At 43.4% G+C, this 27,450-nt stretch overlaps 1 protein-coding gene across 2 annotated transcripts in view; it reads left to right on the forward strand.

The window, feature by feature from the left end:
* Nucleotides 1–27,450, forward strand: part of CLPB (ClpB family mitochondrial disaggregase) — a 163,178-nt gene that overhangs the window by 11,791 nt on the left and 123,937 nt on the right. For both annotated transcript variants that reach the window (XM_068555530.1, XM_068555531.1), the window contains exon 3: nt 24,219–24,305. In XM_068555530.1, the coding sequence (XP_068411631.1) occupies nt 24,219–24,305 (87 nt within the window). The remainder of the gene's footprint in view (nt 1–24,218; nt 24,306–27,450) is intronic.

The following is a 27,450-nucleotide window of genomic DNA, read 5'->3' on the forward strand; positions in this document are numbered from 1 at the left end:
GGGTTTTGTTGAAGGCTAAACGCATTTATTCTAGCTCTGCATTGATGGCTTGGTTTGGTTCTTGTCCCCAGATGCCCCAGCTTGGGGCTTGAGGCACTTGCTGTCCATGTGCCAGGATTAAGGTGTCCAGAATGTGCTTAGCTACAGTATAGGTAAATGTTCTGCATATTGATCCAGGGATTTTATCTAATTAACAAAAACCCTGGCTGGTAAATACATTTGGCTGTCTCGGGGCCTCAGGGAGGCTGTCTGTCTATTGATTGTTGTATCATTTTGGCTTGATGGGAAGATATTAATGATGGCATCAGAGCAACCAAAACATCTGACTCTCTTAACCAGTAAATATGTAAATGTTCTTGTGGCTTGCAGTAGGCTGAAATAAAAGCTTTATCCTAGACCAAAGGTCAAGGCCTAACTGGCATCACTCTTGTAATTTGATGCTTGTTGAGAGCGTTTTTTTGAATGCTAGGGTATAACCCACACAGGTTTTTTTGAATTCTGGGATGTTGGAAGGCAGCATAATGTTACAGAAAGAATACAAGGTTTTTAGGATTAGAAGACCTGGGTTCCCATAATTCAAAAAGAGTCATGTACCACATTGTTCATTGCAGCACTATTTACAGTAGCCAGGACATGGAAGCAACCTAGGTATCCATCAACAGATGAATGGATAAAGAAGGTGTGGCACATATATACAATGGAATATTACTCAGCCATAAAAAAACCCGAAATGGAGTTATTTGTAATGAGGTGGATGGACCTAGAGTCTGTCATACAGAGTGAAGTAAGTCAGAAAGAGAAAAACAAATACCGTATGCTAACACATATATATGGAATCTACCAAAAAAAAAAAAAACAAAAGGTTCTGAAGAACCTAGGGGCAGGACAGGAATAAAGACGCAGATGTAGAGAATGGACTTGAGGACACGGGGAGGGGGAAGGGTAAGCTGGGACAAAGTGAGAGAGTGACAGGTATATAGATACACTACCAAATGTAAAATAGATAGCTAGTGGGAAGCAGCCGCATAGCACAGGGAGATCAGCTCGGTGCTTTGTGACCACCTAGAGGGGTGGGATAGGGAGGGTGGAAGGGAGATGCAAGAGTGAGGGGATATGGGGATATATGTATACGTATAGCTGATTCACTTTGTGATACAGCAGAAACTAACACACCATTGTAAAGCAATTATACTCCAATAAAGACGTTAAAAAAAAAATAACAGCTAGCAGTAATTGAATACTTGTAATGTGCCAGGCACCATTCTAAGCTCTTTAACTATATGCTTATAACAATCCTAAGAGATAGATATCATTACCTCCACTTTATAGATAAGGAAACAAGAACAGAGAGTCAGGAAGAAGGCCAGCAGAGACAGGATTTAAACCTAGACCGTTCTAGTCGCTGTATTACCCTGGAATTACTAAGTTCATTATTATTCAGGAGACAGAATCAGTCGCTGATAGAAAAGTTACTAAAGTTTGACTGAAGTTATTAAAGTTTGCCACTGAATTTGTCACTAAATAGCTGGCTTGGATTTTAGAGAGAAGAGCAGTATGTATTTAAAATATATTACAAACCTCATCTGTTAACATCATCACGTAACTCTAAAGATGATATTTTTTATTTAAAATAGCACTGTCAGAAATTAATTCTCAGTGGTTCTCTTATATAAATAATTGGCATTAAAGTGAAGATTATTAAATAAAAAAAACAAGACCTGGGTTCCACTTCTGTCACAGTAACTGCCTCTATGACCCTTAGTAGGTCATAGACCCTCCCTTTTTAAATCTTAGTTTCCAAATCTTGTTAATGGGCTTCCCACTGAGAACTTTGAAATATAATTCTCAGGGTTAAGCTCTACAGAAAAAACTGAGCCCTTTGGGGAGGGTCCAAATCACACACTAAAACGCCAGGGCTTGCTCAAGTGGGCCTTCACCAAACAAACAATTTTGCAGAGTGGTCCAGGGCCTGGCACCTTTTCTGAGGTGTGGACTTACTGAGTCTCTGGTTGCTTGCTCCCTGGTGATGGAAAGCAACTGGGGAAGATTGGGTTAGCAGCTTTTTATGAACTTCAAGAGTAGGTGAGTTGTGGAAACAGCCAGTGAGCTGCTGAGAACCCCAGCAGAGTCAGGTGGTTGGCCAAGCCCAGGAGCAGAGAACAGCCAGGGCTTACTGGGGTGGCTTGGGGGAAGGAGGGATGCCCCTGAAGGGGAGCCCAGCCCTGGGATTGAGCCTCTAGTGCTGGCCTCACTGCTTCTTGGCTGTATGGCCTTGAGCTGGCAGTCCCTTAACTTCCTTAGTGACCTCGACTGGAAGATAACGTGCCAGGCCACCCTCCCAGGATCTCGTGAGAGTTCCAGGCAGGTGAACTCTTGTGGTCTAGAAAATTACCCATCCTTTGGGTCATCAGTGTCACGTCTTCCAGGAAGCCTTCCCTAGCCCTCCAGGTACTTGTGTACTACTTCGTCTGTGATAGCACTTATCACCCTCTTTTGGGATGGGTCATCTGTTTCCTTCTCTCCCTCCCTCCCTCTCTCTCTCTCTCTCTCTCTCTCTCTCTCTCTCACAGTACTGTGAGTTTTGGAGGTGGGAGACCATTGCTGTGTTGTTCATCTCTGTTCATGTAAACAGTTAACAAATACTTAGAATTGTAAAAGTGTTTGGTGAATGGTAAGAGTTAGGCAGACGTTAATAGTTATTTACAGTCATAATAAACCTGTAAATGGAGGAAACCTGTAAATGGAGGAACTGACATCCCTTAGGAAAAAAATAAAAATGGTGAATTAGTTCAGTCATTTATTCATTCAACAAATAGTGCCTACTGTGTGCTGGCACTGTGCTAGGCCCTGATGGATCAGTGGTTAAGCCAAAAATGTACAGACCTCACCTCATGAAGCTTAAAGCCTAGTCAGACGTTAATCATGCAAATATGAAATGACAACTGTGACAAATGCTGCAAAGGAATGGTATGGAGAATCCTGAGTGCCTCTGAGAGATTTCCTCTGGTCAGGGAAAGCTTCCCAGAGGAAGCTTGAGTCCGAAGTGAAGGAGAGGAAAAATTAACCTAGGTGAAGAAGGATAAAAAGAGCTTTCCTGGCAGAAGGAACTTTTGTTTATAGAGGCCCCGTGGCAGGAGGAACAACAGCAAGTGTGAAGGACTGAAAAAGGCTGATGGGACTGCAGCTCAGAGGGGGGTGCCAGGAGCTTAGAGAATAAGCAGGTCTTGCAGGGCATTGGAGGCTGTCTATAGTAAGGAGCTTTGTCTTATTCTAACAGCAGTGACAGCTGAGTTGGGGGCGGGGCGGGGGTGGTTGAGAGGGGATTGATGTGCTCAGCTGCTCAGCAACCATTCTTTTTTTTTTTTAATTCCTAGGTATTTTATTCTTTTTGTTGCAATGGTGAATGGGATTGTTTCCTTAATTTCTCTTTCTGATCTTTCATTGTTAGTGTATAGGAATGCAAGAGATTTCTGTGCATTAATTTTGTGTCTTGCAACTTTACCAAATTCATTGATTAGCTCTAGTAGTTTTCTGGTGGCATCTTTAGGATTCTCTATGTATAGTATCATGTCATCTGCAAACAGTGACAGTTTTACTTCTTTTCCAATTTGTATTCCTTTTATTTCTTTTTCTTCTCCGACTGCCGTGGCTAGGACTTCCAAAACTGTGTTGAGTAATAGTGGTGAGAGTGGACAACCTTGTCTTTTTCCTGATCTTAGAGGAAATGGTTTCAGTTTTTCACCATTGAGAATGATGTTTGCTGTGGGTTTGTCATATATGGCCTTTATTATGTTGAGGTAGGTTCCCTCTATGCCCACTTTCTGGAGAGTTTTTATCATAAATGGGTGTTGAATTTTGTCAAAAGCTTTTTCTGCATCTCTTGAGATGATCATATGGTTTTTATTCTTCAGTTTGTTAATATGGTGTATCACATTGATTGATTTGTGTATACTGAAGAATCCTTGCATTCCTGGGATAAATCCCACTTGATCGTGGTGTATGATCCTTTTAATGTGTTGTTGGATTCTGTTTGCTAGTATTTTGTTGAGGATTTTTGCATCTATATTCATCAGTGATATTGGTCTGTAATTTTCTTTTTTTGTAGTATGTTTGTCTGGTTTGGGTATCAGGGTGATGGTGGCCTCATAGAATGAGTTTGGGAGTGTTCCTTCCTCTGCAAATTTTTGGAAGAGTTTGAGAAGGATTGGTGTTAGCTCTTCTCTAAATGTTTGATAGAATTCACCTGTGAAGCCATCTGGTCCTGGACTTTTGTTTGTTGGAAGATTTTTAATCATTTTCAATTTCATTACTTGTGATTGGTCTGTTCATATTTTCTATTTCTTCCTGGTTCAGTCTTGGAGGGTTATACCTTTCTAAGAATTTGTCCATTTCTTCCAGGTTGTCCATTTTATTGGCATAAAGTTGCTTGTGGTAGTCTCTTACGATGCTTTGTATTTCTGCAGTGTCCATTGTAACTTCTCCTTTTTCTAATTTTATTGGTTTGAGCCCTCTCCCTCTTTTTCTTGATGAGTCTGGCTAAAGGTTTATCAATTTTGTTTATCTTCTCAAAGAACCAGCTTTTAGTTTATTGATCTTTGCTGTTGTTTTCTTTGTTTCTATTTCATTTATTTCTGCTCTGATCTTTATGATTTCTTTCCTTCTACTAACTTTGGGTTTTGTTTGTTCTTCTTTCTCTAGTTCCATTAGGTGTAAGGTTAGATTGTTTATTTGAGATTTTTCTTGTTTCTTGAGGTAGGCTTGTATAGCTATAAACTTCCCTCTTAGAACTGCTTTTGCTGCATCCCATAGGTTTTGGATCGTCATTTTTTTTTGTCATTTGTCTCTAGGTATTTTTTGATTTCCTCTTTGATTTCTTCAGTGATCTCTTGGTTATTTAGTAACATATTGTTTAGCCTCCGTGTGTTTGTGTTTTTTACGTTTTTTTCCCTGTAATTTCTAATCTCATAGTGTTGTGGTCAGAAAAGATGCTTGATATGATTTCAAATTTCTTAAATTTACTGAGGCTTGATTTGTGACCCAAGGTATGATCTATCCTGGAGAATGTTCCGTGTGCACTTGAGAAGAAAGTGTAATCTGCTGGTTTTGGATGGAATGTCCTATAAATATCAATTAAATCTATCTCATCTATTGTGTCATTTAAAGCTTGTGTTTCCTTATTAATTTTCTGTTTGGATGATCTGTCCATTGGTGTAAGTGAGGTGTTAAAGTCCCCCACTATTATTGTGTTACTGTTGGTTTCCTCTTTTATAGCTGTTAGCATTTGTCTTATGTATTGAGGTGCTCCTATGTTGGGTGCATATATATTTATAATTGTTATATCTTCTTCTTGGATTGATTCCTTGATCATTATGTAGTGCCCTTCCTTGTCTCTTGTAATAGTCTTTATTTTAAAGTCTATTATATCTGCTATGAGTATTGCTACTCAAGCTTTCTTTTGATTTCCACTTGCATGGAATATCTTTTTCCTTCCCCTAACTTTCAGTCTGTATGTGTCCCTAGGTCTGAAGTGGGTCTCTTGTACACAGCATATTTATGAGTCTTGTTTTTGTATCCATTCAGCGAGCCTTTGTCTTTTGGTTGGAGCATTTAATCCATTCACATTTAAGGTAATTATCGATATGTATGTTCCTATTACCATTTTCTTAATTGTCTTGGGTTTGTTTTTGTAGGTCCTTTTCTTCTCTTGTGTTTCCCACTTAGAGAAGTTTCTTTAGCATTTGTTGTAGAGCTGATTTGGTGGTGCTGAATTCTCTTAGCTTTTGCTTATCTGTAAAGCTTTTGATTTCTCTGTCGAATCTGAATGAGATCTTTGCTGGGTAGAGTAATCTTGGTTGTAGGTTCTTCCGTTTCATCACTTTAAATATATCATGCCATTCCCTTCTGGCTTGTAGAGTTTCTGCTGAGAAATCAGCTGTTAACCTTATGGGAGTTCCCTTGTATGTTATTTGTCGTTTTTCCCTTGTTGCTTTTAATAATTTTTCTTTGTCTTTAATTTTTTTCAATTTGTTTACTATGTGCCTCGGTGTGTTTCTCCTTGGGTTTATCCTGCCTGGGACTCTCTGTGCTTCCTGGACTTAGGTGCCCATTTCCTTTGCCACGTTAGGGAAGTTTTTGACTATAATCTCTTCAAATATTTTCTTGGGTTCTTTCTCTCTCTCTTCTCCTTCGGGGACCCCTATAATGCGAATGTTGGTGCGTTTAATGTTGTCCCAGAGGTCTCTTAGGCTGTCTTCATTTCTTTTCATTCTTTTTTCTTTCTTCTTTTCTGTGGCAGTGAATTCCACCATTCTGTCTTCCAGGTCACTGATCCATTCTTCTGCCTCAGTTATTCTGCTGTTGATTCTTTCTAGTGTATTTTTCTTTTCAGTTATTGTATTGTTCATCTCTGTCTGTTCTTTAATTCTTCTAGGTGTTTGTTCTTTAATTCTTCTAGGTCTTTGTTAAACATTTCTTGCATCTTCTCGATCTTTGCCTCCATTTTTTTCCACAGTCCTGGATCATCTTCACTATCATTATTCTGAATTCTTTTTCTGGAAGGTTGCCTATCTCCACTTCATTTAGTTGTTTTTCTGGGGTTTTATCTTGTTCCTTCATCTGGTACATAGTCCTCTGCCTTTTCATTTTGTCTGTCTTTCTGTGAACGTGGTTTTCATTCTACAGGCTGCAGGATTGTAGTTCTTCTTGCTTCTGCTGTCTGCCCTCTTCAGCAGCCATTCTGATTGCTGAGAAACATTAGGAACCAATCTGAGTGCCTACCAACTTGTGTGTGCCAGCATCTTCTTGGGCACTGATCTAGCCACGGAGGCAGTGAGACCACAAAACTGCAGTCCCCTAGGGCTCCCCAGCAGGGGCAGCTGTCAGGCTGTATCTCCCCACCACCATTGCTGTGGCCCAAGTGCTTCTTCTCCAAAGTCCCAGCTCAATCATGGCCATAACACAAATCCTATCAGCGTGACTGGAACCAGCTGGATTTTTTGCCATGGAGTTTTCCTGGAAACTGAGGAACATAGAGAAATCTAAGAATTTAAAAAATAGTCAAACTAATATGTTACTGGGCTTACCATATTCACTTTAGCAGTTTGCCTCACAGTTCTGCTCTCTCTGTCCTGTTTGAAAAGCCTCCTCAGAAAATCTGACTTTCGAACTTTAAGGTTCTTCTACATCCTGCTTCCTTCCCTCTCCTCCCTTTGGAGCAGTGGTCCCAGGCCCAAAGTCCTCCTAAGGCCGTAAGTGGTTCTCTTCTTGTGACTCTGTCAGTGGGTTTGCTGGAGAGGTTTTCATATCACTGGCAGGAATCCTGTCAGTAAGGAATTCAGAATCTGAGAAAACAAGGTTTGATTCCCAGCTGTCAGTCTGAGAAAACAAGGTTTGGATCCCAGCTGTGCCATTTGTTAGCTCTGTGACCTTGGGAAAGTAGCCTAACCTCTCTAGCCTTCGATTTTTCATCTGCAAAGTGGGATGATGATTGACCTACCTCACACCTTTGCTGTGAGTATTAAATGAGAAAATTAAATGAGAAAAACCAGCGAGTGCTGTGCCTAGCACATACCAGGTGCTCAGTACGTAGTAGGTGTTGTTTTTGAGTGTTGTTAATTACACTAAGTGTTTGCCCCTGAACTAGCAAAATAAATTAAGATAATGGATAGGATTTTCTGGATAATCTGTTTTTACCCTCTACATTTTTCTTAAGCTCCTAGTGTGCATTCAGAGACCCCAGCGAATGAACACAAGGTAAATGGATATTAAGGTGGAGTAAAAAGACACCCAGCCTATCATGCTTAGTTTTACTACATTTTTTTAGAACCCATGTATATTCAGAGTTTTGTTTAATGTTTATAGCATATTACTTTGACAACATACTTTTGTATATTTTTTACATATATTCGTTATATATGTATATTATAAAGCACATAAAATAATAATATTTTAATAACATTATTAACTATTACTAATAGTGACCAATGTTTATTGAATGCCTTTTTTGAGATAGGCATTATGTGAGACTAAAATCACTAAATCCTTACAACTGTGCAAGTAGTATAGCCCCATTTCATAGATGATGAAACAGAAATTTGGATTGCTTGAGTAATTTACCCAAAGTCACCCCCTTGGAAGTGACCCACCGCTTCATTCTACAGATGAGGAGGCTGTGAGGCCCGAAGCAGAATGGAGCTTGCCTGGGTCACAGTTTCTTCCCAGCACTTTTCCAGGCTCAGGGAGATATTTTGTAGCTCAACAGAGAACCATTTCAGTCTGCCTTACTGGGAGTCTATAAGGTTCCTGAAGATAAATGTCAAATCTAGATCCCTTATCTGTCCTGCCCTCAACTCTGCTCTTCATTGACAGGCCCCACCCCACCCCTGCATTCCTCCCAGCCAAGCCAGCTCCCCTCTGTCCCAAGAACCCCCATTCCAGTCAGAACTGGCTTCTCTAGCCCTAAACACGCAGCTTACTTCTTCCTACCTGTGAGCCTTTGTAGCACTTCCAACTCTACCCCTGTTCTCCTCACACCCCTATCTAGATCCTGTTCATGGTTCATTGCCCCCTTCAAGCCCTTCCTTTTCCAGAAAGCTCACCCTCCCTAGTAATAATAGCTGCCATTTATTAGATACCCACTCTATGTGAGGCAGAGTACCAGATACTGTATATGTATTATCTTCATTCTTTGCTGCAGTATTGCAAAACAGATTGCGTTATAATCATTTTCCACTATAAGCTCAGACAGATTTAGTGCTTACTACCCTACAGCTTGTAAGGAGTAGAGCAGTGATTTAAACCGAGTACCACGTGAATGCAAAGTATGTGCTTTTCTCACTGCAGTTCACTGCTCGTTCCAGCCCATGTTGATCTTTCTTATCAACATTCCCACAGCCTTAAAGTCTGAGCCAAATGGTATCATGTTTAGTTTTCACCTCCTTGTCTTTCTCCTCAGTTGCTTCATGCGTATGTCTCCTCACCCAGGCCATGCTGTCACAGCCAGGTAGATGGCACCTCCTCCTGCCTTCACCATAGCTAGTCATACAAGGCTGACTGGGCACTCAGAAAGCACACAGTACAGATAGAGTCTGGCCAGTTGATTGACTGGTTGAATAAAACCTTGTTTATTCTCCAGAGTCTACCCAGCAGGAGGGTACAGCAGCTGGGCAGGCTGACTGGTCTCCAGGATCCTCCATTCATGTGGATGGGAGGCCCAGGAAGGCTGCATAAGAATCCCTCTCTGAGGCTGAGCTGAGGCTTCCATCTCAATGCCCTTTTGTTTGGGAGGATAGCACCCAGGCCTCCCGGGAAGTCTGTGTATTTGACCAGCTTTTGCAGATAGTGTGCAGGGACTGAATGTAAAGCACAAACAATTGGAGGAGGCCCCTGAAATTCCCAGGGGTTCATAGTCCAGCAGGCAGAGCAGTATCCTTCCCAGGGCCAATTGGGACTCAGGTACAGCCCCCGAATGGGTCTGTTAGGACCCAAGGCACTTTTGTCTCCAGCCTCACTTCCTCTCCAGTATTCATGTCTCCTCTTTAGGTTCTCTGATGGGCAACATCCAGCCCTCAGTTGGGCACCTCTAGGTATGAGACACACTCTGCCTCCTGAATGATAAGCAGACTCTGATTGGTCAAACATTTACTCATTTTATTTTTCCTTTTGAGATATAATTTGCATATCATAAAATTCACCCTTTTAAAGTATACAGTTCAGTGGTTTTTTAATATAGTTGTAAGATTATGCAACCATCGCCGCTCTCTAATTCCAGAACATTTTCATCACCATTTCCCCCAAAAAAACCCAGTCCCATTAGCAGTCACTCCCCATTCCCCCCTCTCCCAGACCCTGGCAACTGCTAATTGACATTCTGTCTCCATGGATTTCCCTATATGGGTATTTCATATAAATGGACTCATACAATATGTGGCCTCTTGTCACTGGCTTCTTTCACTTAATATGTTTTAATTAGGTTCATCTCTGTTGTAGCATGTATCAGTACTTTGTTCCTTTTAATGACTGAATAATATTCCATGTATAGATATACTGCATTTTATTTATACATTCATCAGTTGATGGATATTTGTGTTTTCACTTTTTGGCTATTATGAATAACACTACTATGAACATTTGTGTACAGGTTTTGTGTGAACGTATGTTTTTATATCTATACCTAGGAGTGGAACTGCCAGGTCATATGGTAACTCTATGTTTAACATTTTGAGGAACTGTCAGACTATTTTCCAAAGTAACTACACCATTTTAACATTCTCACCAGCAATATAGAATATGAGGGTTCTGATTTCTCCACATCTTTGCCAACGTTCGTTATTGTCATTTTTATTAGAGCCATCTTTAGTATGTGTGTAGTGGTATCTCGTTGTGGTTTTGGTTTGCATTTCCTTGATAGCATCTTTTAATAAGTTTTTTGGCCATTTGTACATTTTCTTTGCCATTTATTCATTCTTAAGGCCCATCATGAGCAGTATGCCCCATTTGGCATTGAGAAGGAGCATAAAGATGTATCCTCATGACCTTTGCCTTTCAAAGAACTTTCAGTCTGGTGAGAGAATTGTAATTAGTACGTACAAAAAGTTAAGGCTCCATAGACAAGGGGGCATTTAGTCTGGGCCTGGAGATGGGTAGTATTTGGATACAAGGAGCTCAGTGGAAAGACATTCTGGGCAGTTGGAGTAATGTAAGCTTAAACACTTTGTAATTAGAAAAGTATTATATTTTATGTCATGGTGAATTCTGAGGTAATATTGTGAAAGCACCTGGCATAGCACTTGACACATGGTGGGCTGCTGTTATGTAGTTAGCGCTCTCTACTGCTCCCCTCTTTGGTCCCTGCTCTGTCTTCTAGGACTACACAGCTCCCTTTTCCTGTTCCAGACTTTTAAATATTAAGAGACAGAACTCCAAGCCAAATAACCCTTGGTTCTCTAAATTGTGATTTCAAGTCTTCTCCTCATCCTAGTCATTTTCTAATGAAGTAGCCACAAAGTTTTTGGTGCCCCTTCTGAATTCCAGTGTGGCATGACCATTATTGGGAGGAGCAGGGCAGTGATCCCCTTTTTAGAGATTTTAAGAATCTATTAACATGGCCTGAGCTTGCATTAGCTTTCTTGGCAGCTGCATTATACTCCTAGAGTCTGTTAGGCTTTCAGTCAGCCAAGTCTACAGCAAACTAGGGCTTCCTGTACTTCTTCTTCTTCTTTTTTTTTTTAAAAGAATGTAGTTTATTTATTTATGGCTGTGTTGGGTCTTGTTTTCTGTGCGAGGGCTTTCTCTAGTTGCGGCAAGTGGGGGCCACTCTTCATCGCGGTGCGCGGGCCTCTCACTGTCGCGGCCTCTCTTGTTGCGGAGCACAGGCTCCAGACGCGCAGGCTCAGTAATTGCTCACGGGCCTAGTTGCTCCGCGGCATGTGGGATCCTCCCAGACCAGGGCTCGAACCCATGTCCCCTGCATTGGCAGGCAGATTCCCAACCACTGCGCCAGCAGGGAAGCCCTTTTTTTTTTTTTTTTAACATCTTTATTGGAGTATAATTGCTTTACAATGGTGTGTTAGTTTCTGCTGTATAACAAAGTGAATCAGCTATACATATACATATATTGCCATTTCTCCTCCCTCTTGCGTCTCCCTTCCACCCTACCTATCCCACCCCTCTAGGTGGTCACAAAGCACTGAGCTGATCTCCCTGTGCCATGCGGCTGCTTCCCACTAGCTATCTATTTTACATTTGGTAGTGTATATATGTCCATGCCACTCTCTCACTTCATCCCAGCTTACCCTTCCCCCTCCCCGTGTCCTCACGTCCATTCTCTATGTCTGCGTCTTTATCACTGTCCTTCCCCTAGGTTCTTCAGAACCTTTTTTTTTTTTTTAGATTCCATATATATGTGTTAGCATATGGTATTTGTTTTTCTCTTTCTGACATACTTCACTCTGTATGACAGTCTCTAGGTCCATCCACCTCACTGCAAATAACTCAATTTCGTTTCTTTTTATGGCTGAGTAATATTCCATTTTATGCATGTGCCACATCCTCTTTATCCATTCATCTGTCGATGGAAACTTAGGTTGCTTCCATGTCCTGACTGTTGTAAATAGTGCTGCAGTGAACATTGGGGTGCATGTGTCTTTTTGAATTATGGTTTTCTCAGGGTATATGCCCAGTAGTGGGATTACTGGGTCATATGGTAGTTCTATTTGTAGTTTTTTAAGGAACCTCCATACTGTTCTCTGTAGTGGCTGTATCAATTTACATTCCCACCAACAGTGCAGGAGGGTTCCCTCTTCTCCACACCCTCTCCAGCACTTATTGTTTGTAGAGTTTTTGATGATGGCCATTCTGACCGGTGTGAGGGGATACCTCATTGTAGTTTTGATTTGTATTTCTCTAATGATTAGTGATGTTGGGGCTTCCTGTACTTCTATAACCTACCAGTTAGATTTGTTTGCCAAGCTTGTTTTAACCAAGACCACTTTAAAGTATTGTATTGCCGTGCAGCTGTGAAAGTGGTGGTGGTAGTATGGAGACTACCACGAAGAAGAAGGGATGGATCTGGCCTGTCTCATCTTCAGTCTAAGAGAAGGAGTCTCTTCCAAGGGAGAAGGTTCTAGACAGCAGAACTAATCAGAGTATCTCCATCTCTCAGATAACCTCCTTTTCACTTAAGGCTTTTCCTTCTTTATCATTTTCTGTCAGTTGGTTAGTTCCATCAGATACTTGTGCTGGCCCCAGGCTAAATGTGGGAAAAAAGGGGAGAAGATGGGATATGTGCCCTGGAAGGCAGTGTGGTTCAGTAGAGAGAGCATGGGGTCCAGTCCCAAGCTGCCACTTAACTGACCATGTGATCTTAAGCAAGTCAGTTACCCTCTCTCTATATGACTCAGGCTCTATTCTCTAATCACAGGACCAGATGAGATTATAAATAAGTGTCAAGTGCCTGATGCATAGTAGGCTGCTCAAGAAACATGAGCTGTTTTGAACTCCACCATTCAAGAGCTTTGCAAGACCGGAAGAGCCAAGCATGCAGTGTGCTCACTGACCCTGTACAAACAGCTCTCAGAACACCTGTGATCCTTTAAGCACTTATTTGTGTACTTACTTGTTCCATTTCCCCACCCCCAGTTCATACTGGGAGCTCCTTGTGGGCAAGATCCATGTCTGATTCATCTGTACCCTCAGTGCCCAGCACAGAGCCTGGCCTGGAGAAGGGGCTACTTAAGTTTTGTTACTGGGACAAACCTGAATTAATGAAGGCCAAATTTTGTCCCTACCCATCTAGAGGGCCAGGTACCGTGGTTGGCTTTGCACAGTCCATTCTTTACTGAAAATCTCGTAGGGTTCTGGAGTAGTGGCTCAAGTGCCAACCCAATTTAAGAAATTTGAGCCACTTCTGTGTCTCGTTGCCATAGTATGACAAGCTTCCTATCAACCAGCCAGCTGCCCAGCTTGCCCTACTGCCCTCTGTGGCAGCCTAGAGGCCTGCCGTGGTGCCAGTAGGTGGCGCTCACGGCCCTTTCCCACACTTCACTGCCTAGAGAGACTTTGCCTTCTTGTCACCAAGGCAGCTGCTGACTGGGACATAGCTTAGAGCCCAGAGGTACCCAGATGAGAGTGAGGTACCCAGATGAGAGTGCCCTGGACCACCCCCTCCCCTTTCTGGCCTTGTATTGTTGGTTTTTCTGTTTTATTGAGTCCCAGCCATGGCACACACTGCTTGAGGAAGTACAGATGTTTCCCATAGAAGATCCCAGGAGTTCATTAAGGGAATCTGTGCTTCTTCCCATCCTTTCTGGCACAGCTCATGCCTCTTCCTCCGAGAAGTCGTCCCTGTGGCTCTTGCTCTGACCTACATTCACATGGTGCCTTGCTTATATTTTAGCTGTTTGCCAGGTGTGTAGCCATCCAGTGAGCACCTTGAAGACAAGAACACTGCATAATTCATCAAAGTGCCCTCAGTATCCTGCTCAGAGTCCTATAATAACCAGTTTCATGAAAAGTTTGTGGAATGAATAGTTGAATAGGACGTGGTTCCTCAAAAAAATTGTTATCCAAATTGAAGGACAATCTACAAACTAGCCTTACTCTGCAAAAATGTCTATATCATGAATATATATCAAAGAAAAGTTGAGGAACTGTTCTAGATGAAAGGAAACTGAAGGCACATGCAATGCTTGATTCCAGTTTTTTTTTTTAAATAAATTTATTTATTTATTCATTTATGGCTGCGTTGGGTCTTCATTGCTGCACGCGGGCTTTCTCTAGTTGTGGTGAGCGGGGGCTATTCTTCGTTGTGGTGCGCGGGTTGCTCATTGCGGTGGCTTCTCTTATTGCGGAGCGTGGGCTCTAGACGCATGGGCTTCAGTAGTGGTGGCTTGTGGGCTCTAGAGTGCAGGCTCAGTAGTTGTGGCTCACAGGCTTAGTTGCTCCACGGCATGTGGGATCCTCCCAGACCAGGGATCGAACCTGTGTCCCCTGCATTGGCAGGCAGATTCTTAATCACTGCACCACCAGGGAAGTCCCTGATTCCAGTTTTGATCCTGGATTATAGCTGGATCTGGGGCAGAGGGGGGATTGCTATAAAGGATATTATTTGGATAATTGAAGAAATTTGAATATGGGATATATATTAGATAAAAATATTTTATCAATGTTAAGTGTTCTGAATTCAATCATTATTGGTTAGTGGTTATGTAAGAGAGTGTCCTTATACTAGGAAATATGTGCTGAAGTATTTGGGAATAAAGGGGTATAATGTCTAAAACTAACTCTCACATGGTCTAGGAAAAAAGAGAGAAAGAAAAGGAGTGGTAAAACACGTGAGGGAAAATGTAATGAGAATCCGAGTAAAGGATATACCTGAGTTTTGTGTGTGTGTGCCATTTTTTAACTGCTCTGTAAGTTTGAAATCATTTCAAAATAAAAAGTTAAAAATAATAATAATCTATGCACTTTAATGTGTGCCAAGTTCCTCCTAGAAACTGTAAGAAAGATGGTACAAAGAATGGTCCCTTCCTTGGCTTTTATTCTGTTTAATCCAGCAGTATTCAGTAAAGTTCTGATACAGCTCCTCCGCTGTATGCCTTTTTTTTTTTTTTTAATAATAAATTTATTTATTTTTTGCTGTGTCGGGTCTTCGTTGCTGCGGTGTGGGCTTTCTCTAGTTGCGGCGAGCGGGGGCTACTCTTCGTTGTGGTGTGTGGGCTTCTCATTGCGGTGGCTTCTCTTATTGCGGAGCACGGGCTCTAGGCGTGTGGGCTTCAGTAGTTGTAGCACTCATGCTCAGTAGTTGTGGCTCAAGGGCTCTAGAGTGCAGGCTCAGTAGTTGTGGCGCACGGGCTTAGTTTTTCCGCGGCATGTGGGATCTTCCCAGACCAGGCCTTGAACCCTTGTCCCCAGCATTGGCAGGTGGATTCTTAACCACTGTGCCACCAGGGAAGTCCCCTCCGCTGTATGCTTTTGAACACATAAAACAATGGTAATGATGATAGCTAACACTTGGAAGTGCTTACGCATACATTATTTCCTTTGGTCATCTCAGCAGCCTTGTTAGGTAGGTCTAGCAGACTGATAAAGTAGGATGGCTGAGGTTCAGAGAGGTAAACATGACCTGCCCAAAGTCACACAGCCTGGAAGAGACAGGTGCAGGCTTATATCCACATCAGTCTGTTCCAAGGCTGGTGCTTTCTGAGCCTCCATACCTGTATGTATAAAAGGAAGGATTGGACAGGTTGATCTCAGTGGGTCCTTCTTTACATCTGGAAATTTTAAAACTTTATATGATAGGAAGTTATGAAGCCTGCAGGCACATTACACAGCACACCTCATTTGTTGTTGGTGCTGCCTAAGTGCCAGTCCTCCTCCCTCACTGCCCACCCACTGCCCTTTGGAGTAGTCCAGATATGGCTGCGCTGGGATGGGCTACCTCACTGGGAATGAGAGCATCTGGAGAGATTCCTAGGGGCAGGGCCCTGAGCCGGCCCTTGAATCAGAGTGCTCAGTCCAAGCAGTGAAAGCAAAAGATGCTAGAGAGGCCTCATGTCTGTGGAGGTGGAGCACCTGGACCTGCCTGAAGTCAGCTGGCCCAGGCTGGGGTCTGAAAGCAGCATTTCCTCCCTTGCCCCACCCCTCCCAGCCCAGACCCACCGGGTAGATAAGGCACAGATGGAGGCTGTGTGTGGATTCTAGCCCCAGGCGCCTTGCCTCTGCTCAGACAGCAGAGCCTGGTGCTGTTATTACTGTAAACAGGACCTTCTGCGAGGCTCCAGCCAGGGCCCTGTTGCCCAGATAGCAATTATGATTGAGTCTGCATGGCTCACTGCTTCCAGGCCTCTGATGCAGGTGGGACAGGGCTCCCACCCTTCAGCCCCCTCCCCAGCTGCAGCTGAGGGCAGTTCATGTGAAGGGTCCGGAAATCAGTTGGAACAATGCACGATTGAAGTTCAGTGGCTGCTTTATATTGATTGGTCATAAAGAAGAAGGAAGAAAAACCAAGTGGTACCTCCCTCCCCTGAGTGGAAGAGCTGTTAGCCGTAATAACTCAAAACTCCTGTATCCCTGTCTGGGACTCCCTCCCTCCTATAAACAGCAAGCCTGAGGAGTTGTCTTTTCTTTGGAAGTCATGCTGGTGCCCGTGTCTGCTAGGAGTTCACTTCTGTTTTGATGCTGTACATATTTAGAATCCTAAGATTTTAGAACTGGCAGGGACTTGAGAAATCATTTAATTCAGGTACCTTATTTTACTGCAGAGAAAAGTGAGGCCCAGAGAGACAGATTTATCCAGGTCACACAGCTAGTTACTGAGAGAGCCATGGCTGGAACCCATGGCCTCCAGCCCCAGGCCTGTGTCTAAGTGTCCTCAGCCCTGAGAGTGAGGACATCTTCCTCACCCACACCTTACACATATACACAGAAGCCTAAGTTCTTGGAAGAAGACAGGCGCATGAGTATAGGTGAGAGATTTGTGTAGGGAAGTGCTACAGGCATTCATTTGTTCAACCCCTGAGCCCTCTGGTGTGGGCCGCTGTGCCAGCACCAGGAGTCAAGAAACAAGGCATGTCCTCATTTCTAGGGGGCCATGCTGACTACTGGGAGAGTAGGACAAGGAAACTGTATGACAGCTGTTGATACAGGCTAGCACAGGGCATCATGGCTGCACCAAGGCTGTCTTAGGGAAGGCTTCTGGGAGGAAGAAAGGGTAAGGGTTTTTTTCGTTTTTTTTTTTTATTAATTTTTTTTATTGGGGTATAGTTGATTTACAATGTGTTAGTTTCTGCTGTACAGCAAAGTGAATCAGTTATATGTATACATATATCCACTCTTTTTTAGATTCTATTCCCATATAGGTCATTACAGAGTATTGAGTAGAGTTCCCTGTGCTATCCAGTAGGTGCTTATTAGTTGTCTGTTTCATATGTAGTAGTGTGTCTCTGTCAAGCCCACTCTCCCAGTTTATCCCTCCTCCGCACCCCCCCCCCCACACTGCCTTTCCCCCTTGGTAACCGTAAGTTGTTTTATACATCTGTGACTCAGTTTCTGTTTTGTCAGTTGGTTCATTTGTACCTTTTTTTAGATTCCACATGTAAGCGATATCATATCATATTTGTCCCTCTCTGTCTGACTGACTTCACTCAGTATGACAAGCTCTAGGTCCAAAGTTTTTCTTTTCCTAAGAAATTTTTTTTAAAAAGACTAATAGTATGCTTATTGTTACAAAAAAACAGCAACAGAATTTCAAACAATACAAAAGAGTTCATAGCAGGAAGTGAAAGTTTGAATCCCTTACCCCCGCTTCCCCAAAAGAGGTAACCACTGCTGCCGGTTTGGTCCGTAGCCTTCAGGACTCTCCTGGGTCCCTGATAGACGGGAGCAGCTTTTCTTCCCTTGATTAGTTACTCTCATGTGGAAATCTTCAGCTCTTGGGCTGGAGAACCCTTATTCTACCACTGCCCTTGCCTGGGGATTTGAGACCATCCATTTATCAATCCACAGAAAATTTGGAGCACTTATATTCCAAGTTCTGTGTACACCTTGGATATATCATCCTAGTTTGTTGCTTCCTTAAAATGGGGTAGACACTCATTGGAAAATGATGATAGTAATGAAATAGGCTCTTCCATTTGTATAGCACTTTTATTGCATACCAAGTGCTTTTATATATTTTGTCTCGTCGTTTCTTCATGGTGCCCCTGAATGACATATGGAGTAGGGCTGGTGGAGTCCTCTCCCTTTTTTTAACAGTTTTGGAACAGGCTCAGAGAGCACGAGCTGTTACTCAGGTGAGGAGACCAAGCGAGATTCAGAGAGGTTGAGTCACTGGTTCGTCCATGACTACCCACCCAGTAAGTGCCAGAGCCTGCATTTGAACCAAGGTCTCTCTCGCTTATTTTCCTGCCCCTCTCTACTACCTGAGAGTTGTACATGAGCTGGGATTCAACTCTGGACTGCTAGTGTGGTCTCCTCTCCATCATCTACCCTGGGTTTAGTGTCACCCACCACTGCCCTGCCAAGCAGGAGACCTAGTTCATTAGGGAAGGGGCTTCCACAAGTCTGGAGTGAGCCCAGAAAGGCCTGCAGTGCCCACCCTCACTTCTCAGCCCCTGGCCACAGGCAGCTCTGCCCTGAGTGGCAACCTGCATTAAGCCTTTCACTCATCATCTCAGGGATGATGGAATCCTAACCTTTTTGGAGACACAGTGCTCTGTCACAAGCATTGCTCTTTTTAAAAGAGATTAATTCACTTGCCGCATTTTGTCCATTGGTGAAAATCACAGGGGAGAGCAAGGGTGGCTTTCTCAGGCCTCAGAGGCCCTTTCAGCTGCTCTCAGCAGGCATCCACCCGCCCAGCTGGCCCAGGACTTTGAAATGACTGCCCGCTGGGCATTCACTTGCAAAGCAACAAAATGAAATGGAGGAGACCTGGGTTTGTGAAATCCTAACTTTTGGGACTGCTCTGCACACAGAGGGGAAGTGGGGGAGGGGCCCACCCAGCTCTGAAAGAGGAAAAGTTGTTTGGAGTTGGGGTCACTGTGGGTTTTGTTTGTTCTGGTCCTTCCTTGATTTACTAGGTGCCACCACTCCTTATGGAATTCTGCCATGTGGTGTCTCTTTTAATCCTTACAACTACCTTGCACAATAGGGATTAATAGCTCCCATGTCACAGCTAATAAGTGACAGAGCCAGAATCTGAACTCCAGCCTTTGGACTCCAGGGCCATTGCTTTCTCCTTTACACCTCAGCCCCAGGAGGCTGCAAAGAATGATAGTCAGTATGCTGGGCAGGGCTTAAAAGCTGGTGTCTCACTAAAAAACACTAAGATTTGCCTCCTAGGAATAATCCCTTCAGGTTTGCAGAGCCCTTTCTTTCAGATTTCAGTGTCACCTCTTAAAACCCTAATGGACCTATAAAGAGACTAAATCTCAGAGAGATAATATATCTTCTGTGGTGTGTCAGAGTAGGAGGTGGCAGAACTGGAACTAGAACACAGGTCTCTTGCTTCTGCCCTGTGCTCCTTCTACACTGTTCATTGAAAGGATAGCAAGTTTGGAGAAGCCTTCTCTCCCAGCAGTTCCTCCTCTTAAAAGAAAACCCTGAAAAAAAAAAAAAAGAAAACCCTGCAGTGTACAGAAAAGGAAACCTCAACATGCTAATATGCATATAATAAGTAGCTCAAAATTATTGGTAATCAGAGACATGCAAATTAAAACAACAATGTGAGATCCCTTTACACCTATTGAACTTGCAGTGATTAGGAAGTTGGCTACTGCCAAGTGTCCGTGGTACACAGGAACACCCCTGTCCTGCTGGTGGGAGGGTAGATGGAGCAGTTGTCCTGTAGGACCCTGGCACTATTTAGTCAAATCAAGTGATATAAACCCTGTAACCCAGGGATTGCACTCCAAGTACATGCCCTGGGAAAATACTCACACAGGTCCAAAAGGGTATATGTAAGTGGATGTTCTTTGAGCATTGCTTTTGGTGGCCGAGGGATGGAGGTTAGCTGGGTGGGTATCCCTGGGAGAGCAGAGAGGGAAAATCTGGTGGATGTGCCATAGAGCATTAAGTAGCAACTTACAAATGGAATTATTGTATGAATTAGCAGTATAAACACACCTTAAAATGCAATTATGGACTTCCCTGGTGGTACAGTGGTTAAGAATCCACCTGCCAACGCAGGGGACAGGGGTTCGATCCCTAGTCCGGGAAGATCCCACATGCCGTGGAGCAACTAATCCCGTGCGGGCTCTAGAGCCCACGAGCCACAACTACTGAGCCCACACACCTAGAGCCCGTGCTCTGCAACAAGAGAAGCCACTGAATGAGAAGCCCACGCACCGCAACCGAGAGTAGCCCTTGCTCGCTGCAACTAGAGAAAGCCTGCACGCAGCAGTGAGGACCCAACACAGCCAAAAATAAATAAATAAATAAATAATTTTAAAATGCAATTATTTGTGAAAAAAGTAATAAACAAATACTTACATGCACATTATATATATATATATATATATATATATATATAAAGAAAAAAAAAGAAAACCCTGCTTGGCTTAGGTCCTGGAAAGCGAGAACTTCAGTCTTGTCTCCCCCTCAGTAGCCAGTGTGCAGCCAGGCACAGAGTGAGTGTGTGCATGTTTGTTGAATAAATGAACAAAGGAGTGCCTGAAGCCAGCCTGGCTGAACTACCCGGGTCATCCCATGTGACCTTGTGTTAGAATCCCAGAGTACTTGCCAATCTGCCACTACCAACTTGAGGCCAGATCGCTTTGTTCCTTCAAAGAGATAGAAACAGGGTAGCGTGGCAGGCAAAAACCACTCTGTACTGAATACTTGCTATGTGCCAGGGACTGGGCTGGGATCCCTGCAAATTAGAGATTACTGTCCCTATTTGATAGGTGAGAAAACTGAGACTCAGAATTGATTTGCTCAGCATTATCTAGCTGGACCAGAATTTGAATCCAGGTCTGACCTGCTCCAGAGGCTTTTATTCATCTTTTTCTTTTTATTACACTACACTCAGCCCTTAAGGGGCAGGAAGAGGAGGCATCTCAATCTTCTTTCTTCAGCACTGCCTCCAGAGGAGTGCTGCTTCTGGAATTCTCAGGGCTCAGGCAGGGGAACACAGGTCACTGACCCACTAAAGGCATAAAGGATTCTGGCTGCACTGAGTTTCTTGTGTTCATGCACACTTTCTCATTTCCCTGCCCTAGCTCATCTCCCTTGGTCTGTGTTACAGCAACCTCCAAATTGGTCTCCTTGTCCCCATTTTCTATTCTGTCTCCTTTCAAATTCAGCCTGCTTAAGCTATTAGGTTAATTCTATAATTTCTTTTGCCCAAAACCTTCAATGACAACCCCACTTGCCTATGGTGAGAGTCTAAGGAATGGCAAATAAGAAATACTTCTTATTGGTGGTAGCTGATTGGAACCAGTGTTGAGAAGGATTCTGAGGCTCTTTCAAAGGCTCCATAGGAAAGAGCTGCTGAGAGAGATTCATGATTTCTGACTGAGATACAGGAGGGCAGGACCATAGCACACACATGCCAGGCATTTGTCAACCCTTTAGATTGGGTTTTTAACCTAGGGTCCACTATTGATTTCATGGGGACCTATGAACCCCTGGGCATTGTATGTAAAGAAAGATTTTTTTTTTTTTTTTTGAGTGTGTGTGTGCCTGTGCACTTTTCTGGAAAGAATCATCAGCTTTGATGATTTATCCTCAGAGGAGTCCATGGCTCAAAAAAGGTTTATGCCCACTGCCTTGGCCTCCTAGCTTGGCTTTTGAGGCCCTGTGGCAGGCCCTGCCTACCTTGGCAGCTGCCTGTTTCTGTGCTGCTAACTGTCACACAGATGGATCTACCTGATGGTCTCTGAGTATACTTTCTCATCCCTTCCCTGCTTCTGAATAGTATCTTGTGTCTTTTTTCTTGACTGGCGTGCACTTCCTCCCTCTTCTCTAAATTGTTCCTATTCTTCAAGTCATAGTTAAAGTCTTTTCCCTCAGAAACCTCTGATCAGCCCTTCCTGATTTTCTAGGCTTATAGACTGAGGGCCAGAGAAGTGCAGCCATCCAACCAGAATCACAGTTAAAATCAGACTCCAGTCTCTCTGTTCTCAGAAACTTGCGCTCTCCACAGCACCACTTGGCCTGCTAAACAAGGGAAGGTTTTGCGCAAAGAGAGATTTCTGTCTCAGAAAATTATCCCCAGGGTTCTTAGCCTCTTTAACATCTTTGGCTATGGACAGTTGTTTCTGCATGAAGGATGCTTAACAGTGTATGTGGTAAGAGGAAGAGGCCCAGGACTTTGACCAGAAGAAACCTTTCAAACTAGAGGTGAGAGAAGAGGGTTTCCCAACCTCCTCTCTCAACACTTTCCTCTCGCACTTCGTGCCTGAGTTGTGCCAGACCTCTTTCAGGGCCTCATATACCCAGTGCTGCTTTCTACTCTGATGAGAGGCTTTACCTCTGCCTGGAACACTCCTTCCCTCCCTTGCCCGCTTTTGTCTGGCTAACTGTCTATCATCACTTCCTCTGAGAGGCCTTCTGGGTCATTAAGGCTAGGTTAGGTTCCCTGGTTGTACATTTGCAACTTGAGGCCCCCTTCCTAGCACTCATCTGATGTGTAGTGACGTGCTTGCTGGTCTGTCTTCCCCTCAGGCTTTGACAGTGCCTGTCTCATTCCCTGCATCAGCACAGGCTGAGTGAATGAATGAGTACATGATGTGTCTCTTCATCCTCCCAAGCCTTCATCACCTGCTTACTTCAACAGCACAGAGGTTAGGCTTGGCTTGGTCCAGAGGGGCATTTCCTACAGATTATGGCATAAGAATGGTGCTAGGACTCAACCCCAAGCCTCTGGACTCTGCCAGTGCCCTTTCGTCTAGAACGCACTGAAGAGTAGACAGCTTCCCAGTTCCCCCTAATGCCCATTCCTCATAAGCAGCTCCTGCCTTGTTGGTGAAACACTCTTGACTTTTGGTCTCCCTGTTTCCTGGCCTCCTACAGCACTTATGGTGGGAAACCACACACGACAGCCTTTGGTTTCCTGCTATCCTGAGTCCTCCCTCCACAACTAAATTCCTTAGGGCAAACCCCATGTCTTCTCCACACCCCCATCCCAGAATTCAGCACAGGACCAAGCACGTGTCATGCTGATTTGCTGGAGTCCATTTAGTCTTTTCTCTTCCATGTTAGATGGAGTCAGGTTCAGTGTAGAGGAAGGTTGGTGAGGTGAGAAGGATTCAGGCTGCAGAGCCATTATCGACTTGGGTTCCAGTCACTGTACTGCCCCTTAACTAGCTTTGTGACCTTCAGCGAGTCATTTCACCTCGCTGAACTTACTACCTCATCCATGAAAAGAGGAGATTAATACCAGCTCCTTAAGCTTGTGTGAAGAGTGAATGAGAGCGTGTATGTAAAGTTCTGAGGCAGTTCCTGCTTGTAGGAGGTTCGCAGTAAGAGTTGGTTCTCTTCACTCTCCTTCTCTCTATCCACCCCCACATTATAGGGCTCCCTGCTACTGGGACCCAGAATTCAGGCTTTTAGTGTTATACTTAAAAACTTGTGTTAACAGCTACTGAGCTCCTACTGTGTGCTAGGCACTGGCATATAGAGTCAAATAGGTTCATATGGACTTTTCTAGAAACCTAATCTAGCATTTCTAACATTCTTTCCATCTTCCCTTGCATTCAGAGTTCCAATTTCCAAACAGCGACCATACAGATAAACTTGAGAAGTAGGATTCTTCTGTAAACCGGGAGCTACATAGATGAGAAGTGTCATTGGGCATTTGGTGCTAAGCATGGGGAAATTCTAAGGAAGGAGGAGAGATCTGTGGACTGGATGAGTCAGGAAAGCCTACTTGGGAGAGAGTCCTCAAGCCAGGGTTGTATCCCATTGTATGAAAGTAGGTTTAGAATAGGCAGAGAGGCAGGGAGAGAGCATTCTGGACAGAGGGGAAGGCACATTCTTTCCTCAGTAGGTTGGGAGAATGACAGCAGAGGCAGACTCATTTAAGGGAAGAGGGAGAGAGGTAGGAGAAGCCTGGGGTCAAGGGAGAGTGGCCAGAGGAGCTGGGATGGGTATTTAGTTCTCAAAGCCCTATAACTATTTCCAGATTCATCTAGCCTCCCTGTTTATTGATTTTTCATTTCTTCCACTCTTATGTCCATGATAAGCCATACACTGAAAATATTTCTGTCTCTTTCTAGGCTGTTGTCAGAAGGTGCTGATGTCAATGCAAGGCACAGACTTGGCTGGACAGCACTCATGGTGGCAGCCATCAACCGAAACGACAGGTGAGAGATCTCCTTCCACATGGGGCTCCCTTTGCCAGAGCTCTGCAGACCACGATCCTGAACCCTCTCCCACCCTTGCCTGTCCCCCTGCTCTCTTCTCCAAAGGCAGGGGAATGGACTTAGCCTAAGGTACTGGTCAACACCTGGTGCAATGGAAAGTATAGGAGATGTGGAGAGGAAAGATGTAGCTCTGGATCACAGCTCCATCATTCATTGACTTTGTGACCTTAGGCGAGTCATTTGCTTTATTGAAGCAACAAAATGTTTGAAAGCCTGTTGTAAGTGGTTAAGTGTACATGTGCAAGTTATCATCATGATTCCGTTATCATTATCCATGTTGAGCAGTCTGCAGTCACTGTCCCCAGCAAGGGTTCCATTGGGCTGTTCCTTTGGAAGTTCTGGTAGAAACTAGGGAAGGTGGGGGCGTTCCTTCCCTCTCATTGGAGGCCCTGCTGTTTTCCTACACACTTTCCCATTCCCCCAGCATGCAGCTGTTGTGTAAAGATTGAAACAGTCTACTTTGTATAGAGTTATCTCTACTTCTTACAACCACCCACAAGATATATATTATTATTTTTCATTTTGCAGCTGAGAAAACTGAAGCCCAAAGAGGTAAGGTGATTTGTCTAAGGTCACACAGATAGGATTTAGAACCTGGTCTGACTGCCTGCAGAGTTTGTGTATTTTACTGTACCTCACTGCTGCCTCCCACTGCCAGATCCCGGGCTTGGGCTGGATGCTGCCATTACATCGCAGTCTCTAGCTGTGATTGTGCAAAAGAATTGATTGAAGAAGAGCAAAAAGAGATGCTTTCAAAGAAGGCAGACTGGGTGCTTTAGTAACAGCCACTGACATTGATAGTGGGAGGTGCAAATTTTCATTTTCCCTTCAAGCAGATCTTTAAGGATTTTATCTGCCAGTACTGGCCACCTTTGGGAGGGTCATAAATGTGGTGGAAATCAACCAAATAGGTATTTTATAATGTCGGGGTGGCACTGCCTCAGACTGGCTGAGAGACTCAGCTGTACTGAGATAGTTCTCTCTTCTCAGCTACTCTGTCGTGAACTTGATCTCAGCACTCTGTCTCCTTATTTGCCTCTTTAGCTCTAAGCACATAGTCTTTAAAAGAAAAATTAATGTAAATTGCTTCTACAATTGAGAGCCTGGAATCCAGTCCTGGCTCTGACCCTTAGTTGAATTTCAAAATTCTATTAACACCTTGTTTCTTCACCTGAAATCAACTACTTCTACAAACATTTGGTAGATATCTACTCTGAACCAGACTCCGTGTTAATCACTGGGGAATCAGAGGCCTTGGGAGCTCGTGGTCTAATGTGGAAAAACAGGCAGGTAGAGAAACAGAGTATAGTGTAATCAATGATATCAGAGCAGTGTGGACAGGATATTATCAAAGCAGAGGGGGTGAGGGGACTGAATCTCACAGCAGAGCAGATAGATTCTTACTATATTCTTGTGAGAATCAAATGACATAATGTATGTGCTACAGGTTACAAATGGTGAGATGTTATTCTGTGCTGCTCGCATTAGACCTCTCTACATACAAACACACATGTGCTTATTCTACCACTTATAACCCCCCTCCCCTGCCTCCACCCCCACCCACCAGTCTTTCCCACCTTGCAGGTATCTCCATCTGCAAGAGATAACCAGTGGTGGAGAAAAGGGAGGGGGTATGTGCCCTTCTGTGTTTGGTTTTATCAGCGTTGAGACAGAATAAGAATTAACACTATACTTAAGAGTACTGCCAATCAGTGAGCACATAGCTAGTAGATGTGCTTTGAGGACAATTCTCTCTGAATCTAATGAGTTGTTGGTTTAACTGATTGCTCTGTCTTTATCCAGAGCCATTAGCAAATCAGTGATGCTCAATGAGCAAAGTGAGAGTGTTGGCTTGTATTTACTCGGTTCCTAGGACTAATTATTGGTGTTTTAAGCTTCTATTTTGTGCCCTCCTCTTCCTTCCGGTACCCAGTGAGGACAGATTTTTATAGAAAATAGCATACTCTCAGGTTGGATTTATTTATTCATATCACAAAAATTGTTTGGCACCTACTGTTTGCCAGGCACTGTTCTTGACAGACAAATATCCCTGTCCTCAGAGAGCTTATTTCTGTACAAGTGGTGGTCCCTGGGTAGAGAGAGGCAGGGACAAACAATAAACAATAAATACAATGCATAAGTAAACTATATATTAGAAGATAAGAAGTGCTAATGGAAAAAAAGGAAAAGTAGAATCTGGTAAAAGGGAATGCCAGGAGTACACTGCTCAGGGTGGGTAGGCCTCATTGGTAAGGTGCCATGGGAGTGGTCTTGAAGGATTATCGTGTCCATCCCAGCACAATCTGCCAATAAGTTTTTCTGTATTGGAAGTGTGCTGATTCTCATCTCATCAGTCACCAAGCCCTTCTGGAATCATACTGGCCAGGCCTGAAATGCCACCACATTTGAAATGGATTTGGATCAAGGGCGAGTAGAGGGACAGCACCCCGTGATTCAAGGCTGAAAGTAGAGAACCTTCACCTCCTTTAGAATGTTGGCAGCCCACAAGCTCAAAGGAGATATCCTGAGCGAAGCCCAGTCATTTCACCCTCAACTGCCTTTAGTGCCTGGCTGCTTAATGTGTTAAGTCCTTGGGGATATGAACACAATAGTCTCTATACTTAAGGAGATTATCTTCTTGTGAATCTTTATTTATATATGTATTTATTATTTTATTTAATTTTGAATAGTAAAGAGAGTGCTATTTTGTTTAATTTTGAACAGAAAATACAGTGTTATAGAACAAAATGTTAAAAATATGCGTGGGAACTTATTTATAATTTATTACCTCCTTTTATTTACAAAAAAGGGTTTAAGGTGACTTAAATCAAAATACAAATATAAATGTACACAGGAGAGTTAAAACTGGATCAAGATCAGAAATCATATTGGTAAAAGGAAAGATAATTCTATCAGGATTGAACTAGAGATTTTCTTTTCCAAAAATAAGTTTATTGTTTTTGTAAAAAAAATATAGAGAAGAAAGTAGCCGTCAACTGAATCCCCTCTACCTAGAGACTGATCACGATATCTATATCTATATCTATGTGTCTAATTTTACATAAATGGGACCAGGCTGTACTCA

Source organism: Eschrichtius robustus, chromosome 11 (genome assembly GCF_028021215.1).
Source record: "Eschrichtius robustus isolate mEscRob2 chromosome 11, mEscRob2.pri, whole genome shotgun sequence".
In the NCBI taxonomy this organism is placed as follows: Eukaryota; Metazoa; Chordata; class Mammalia; order Artiodactyla; family Eschrichtiidae; genus Eschrichtius; species Eschrichtius robustus.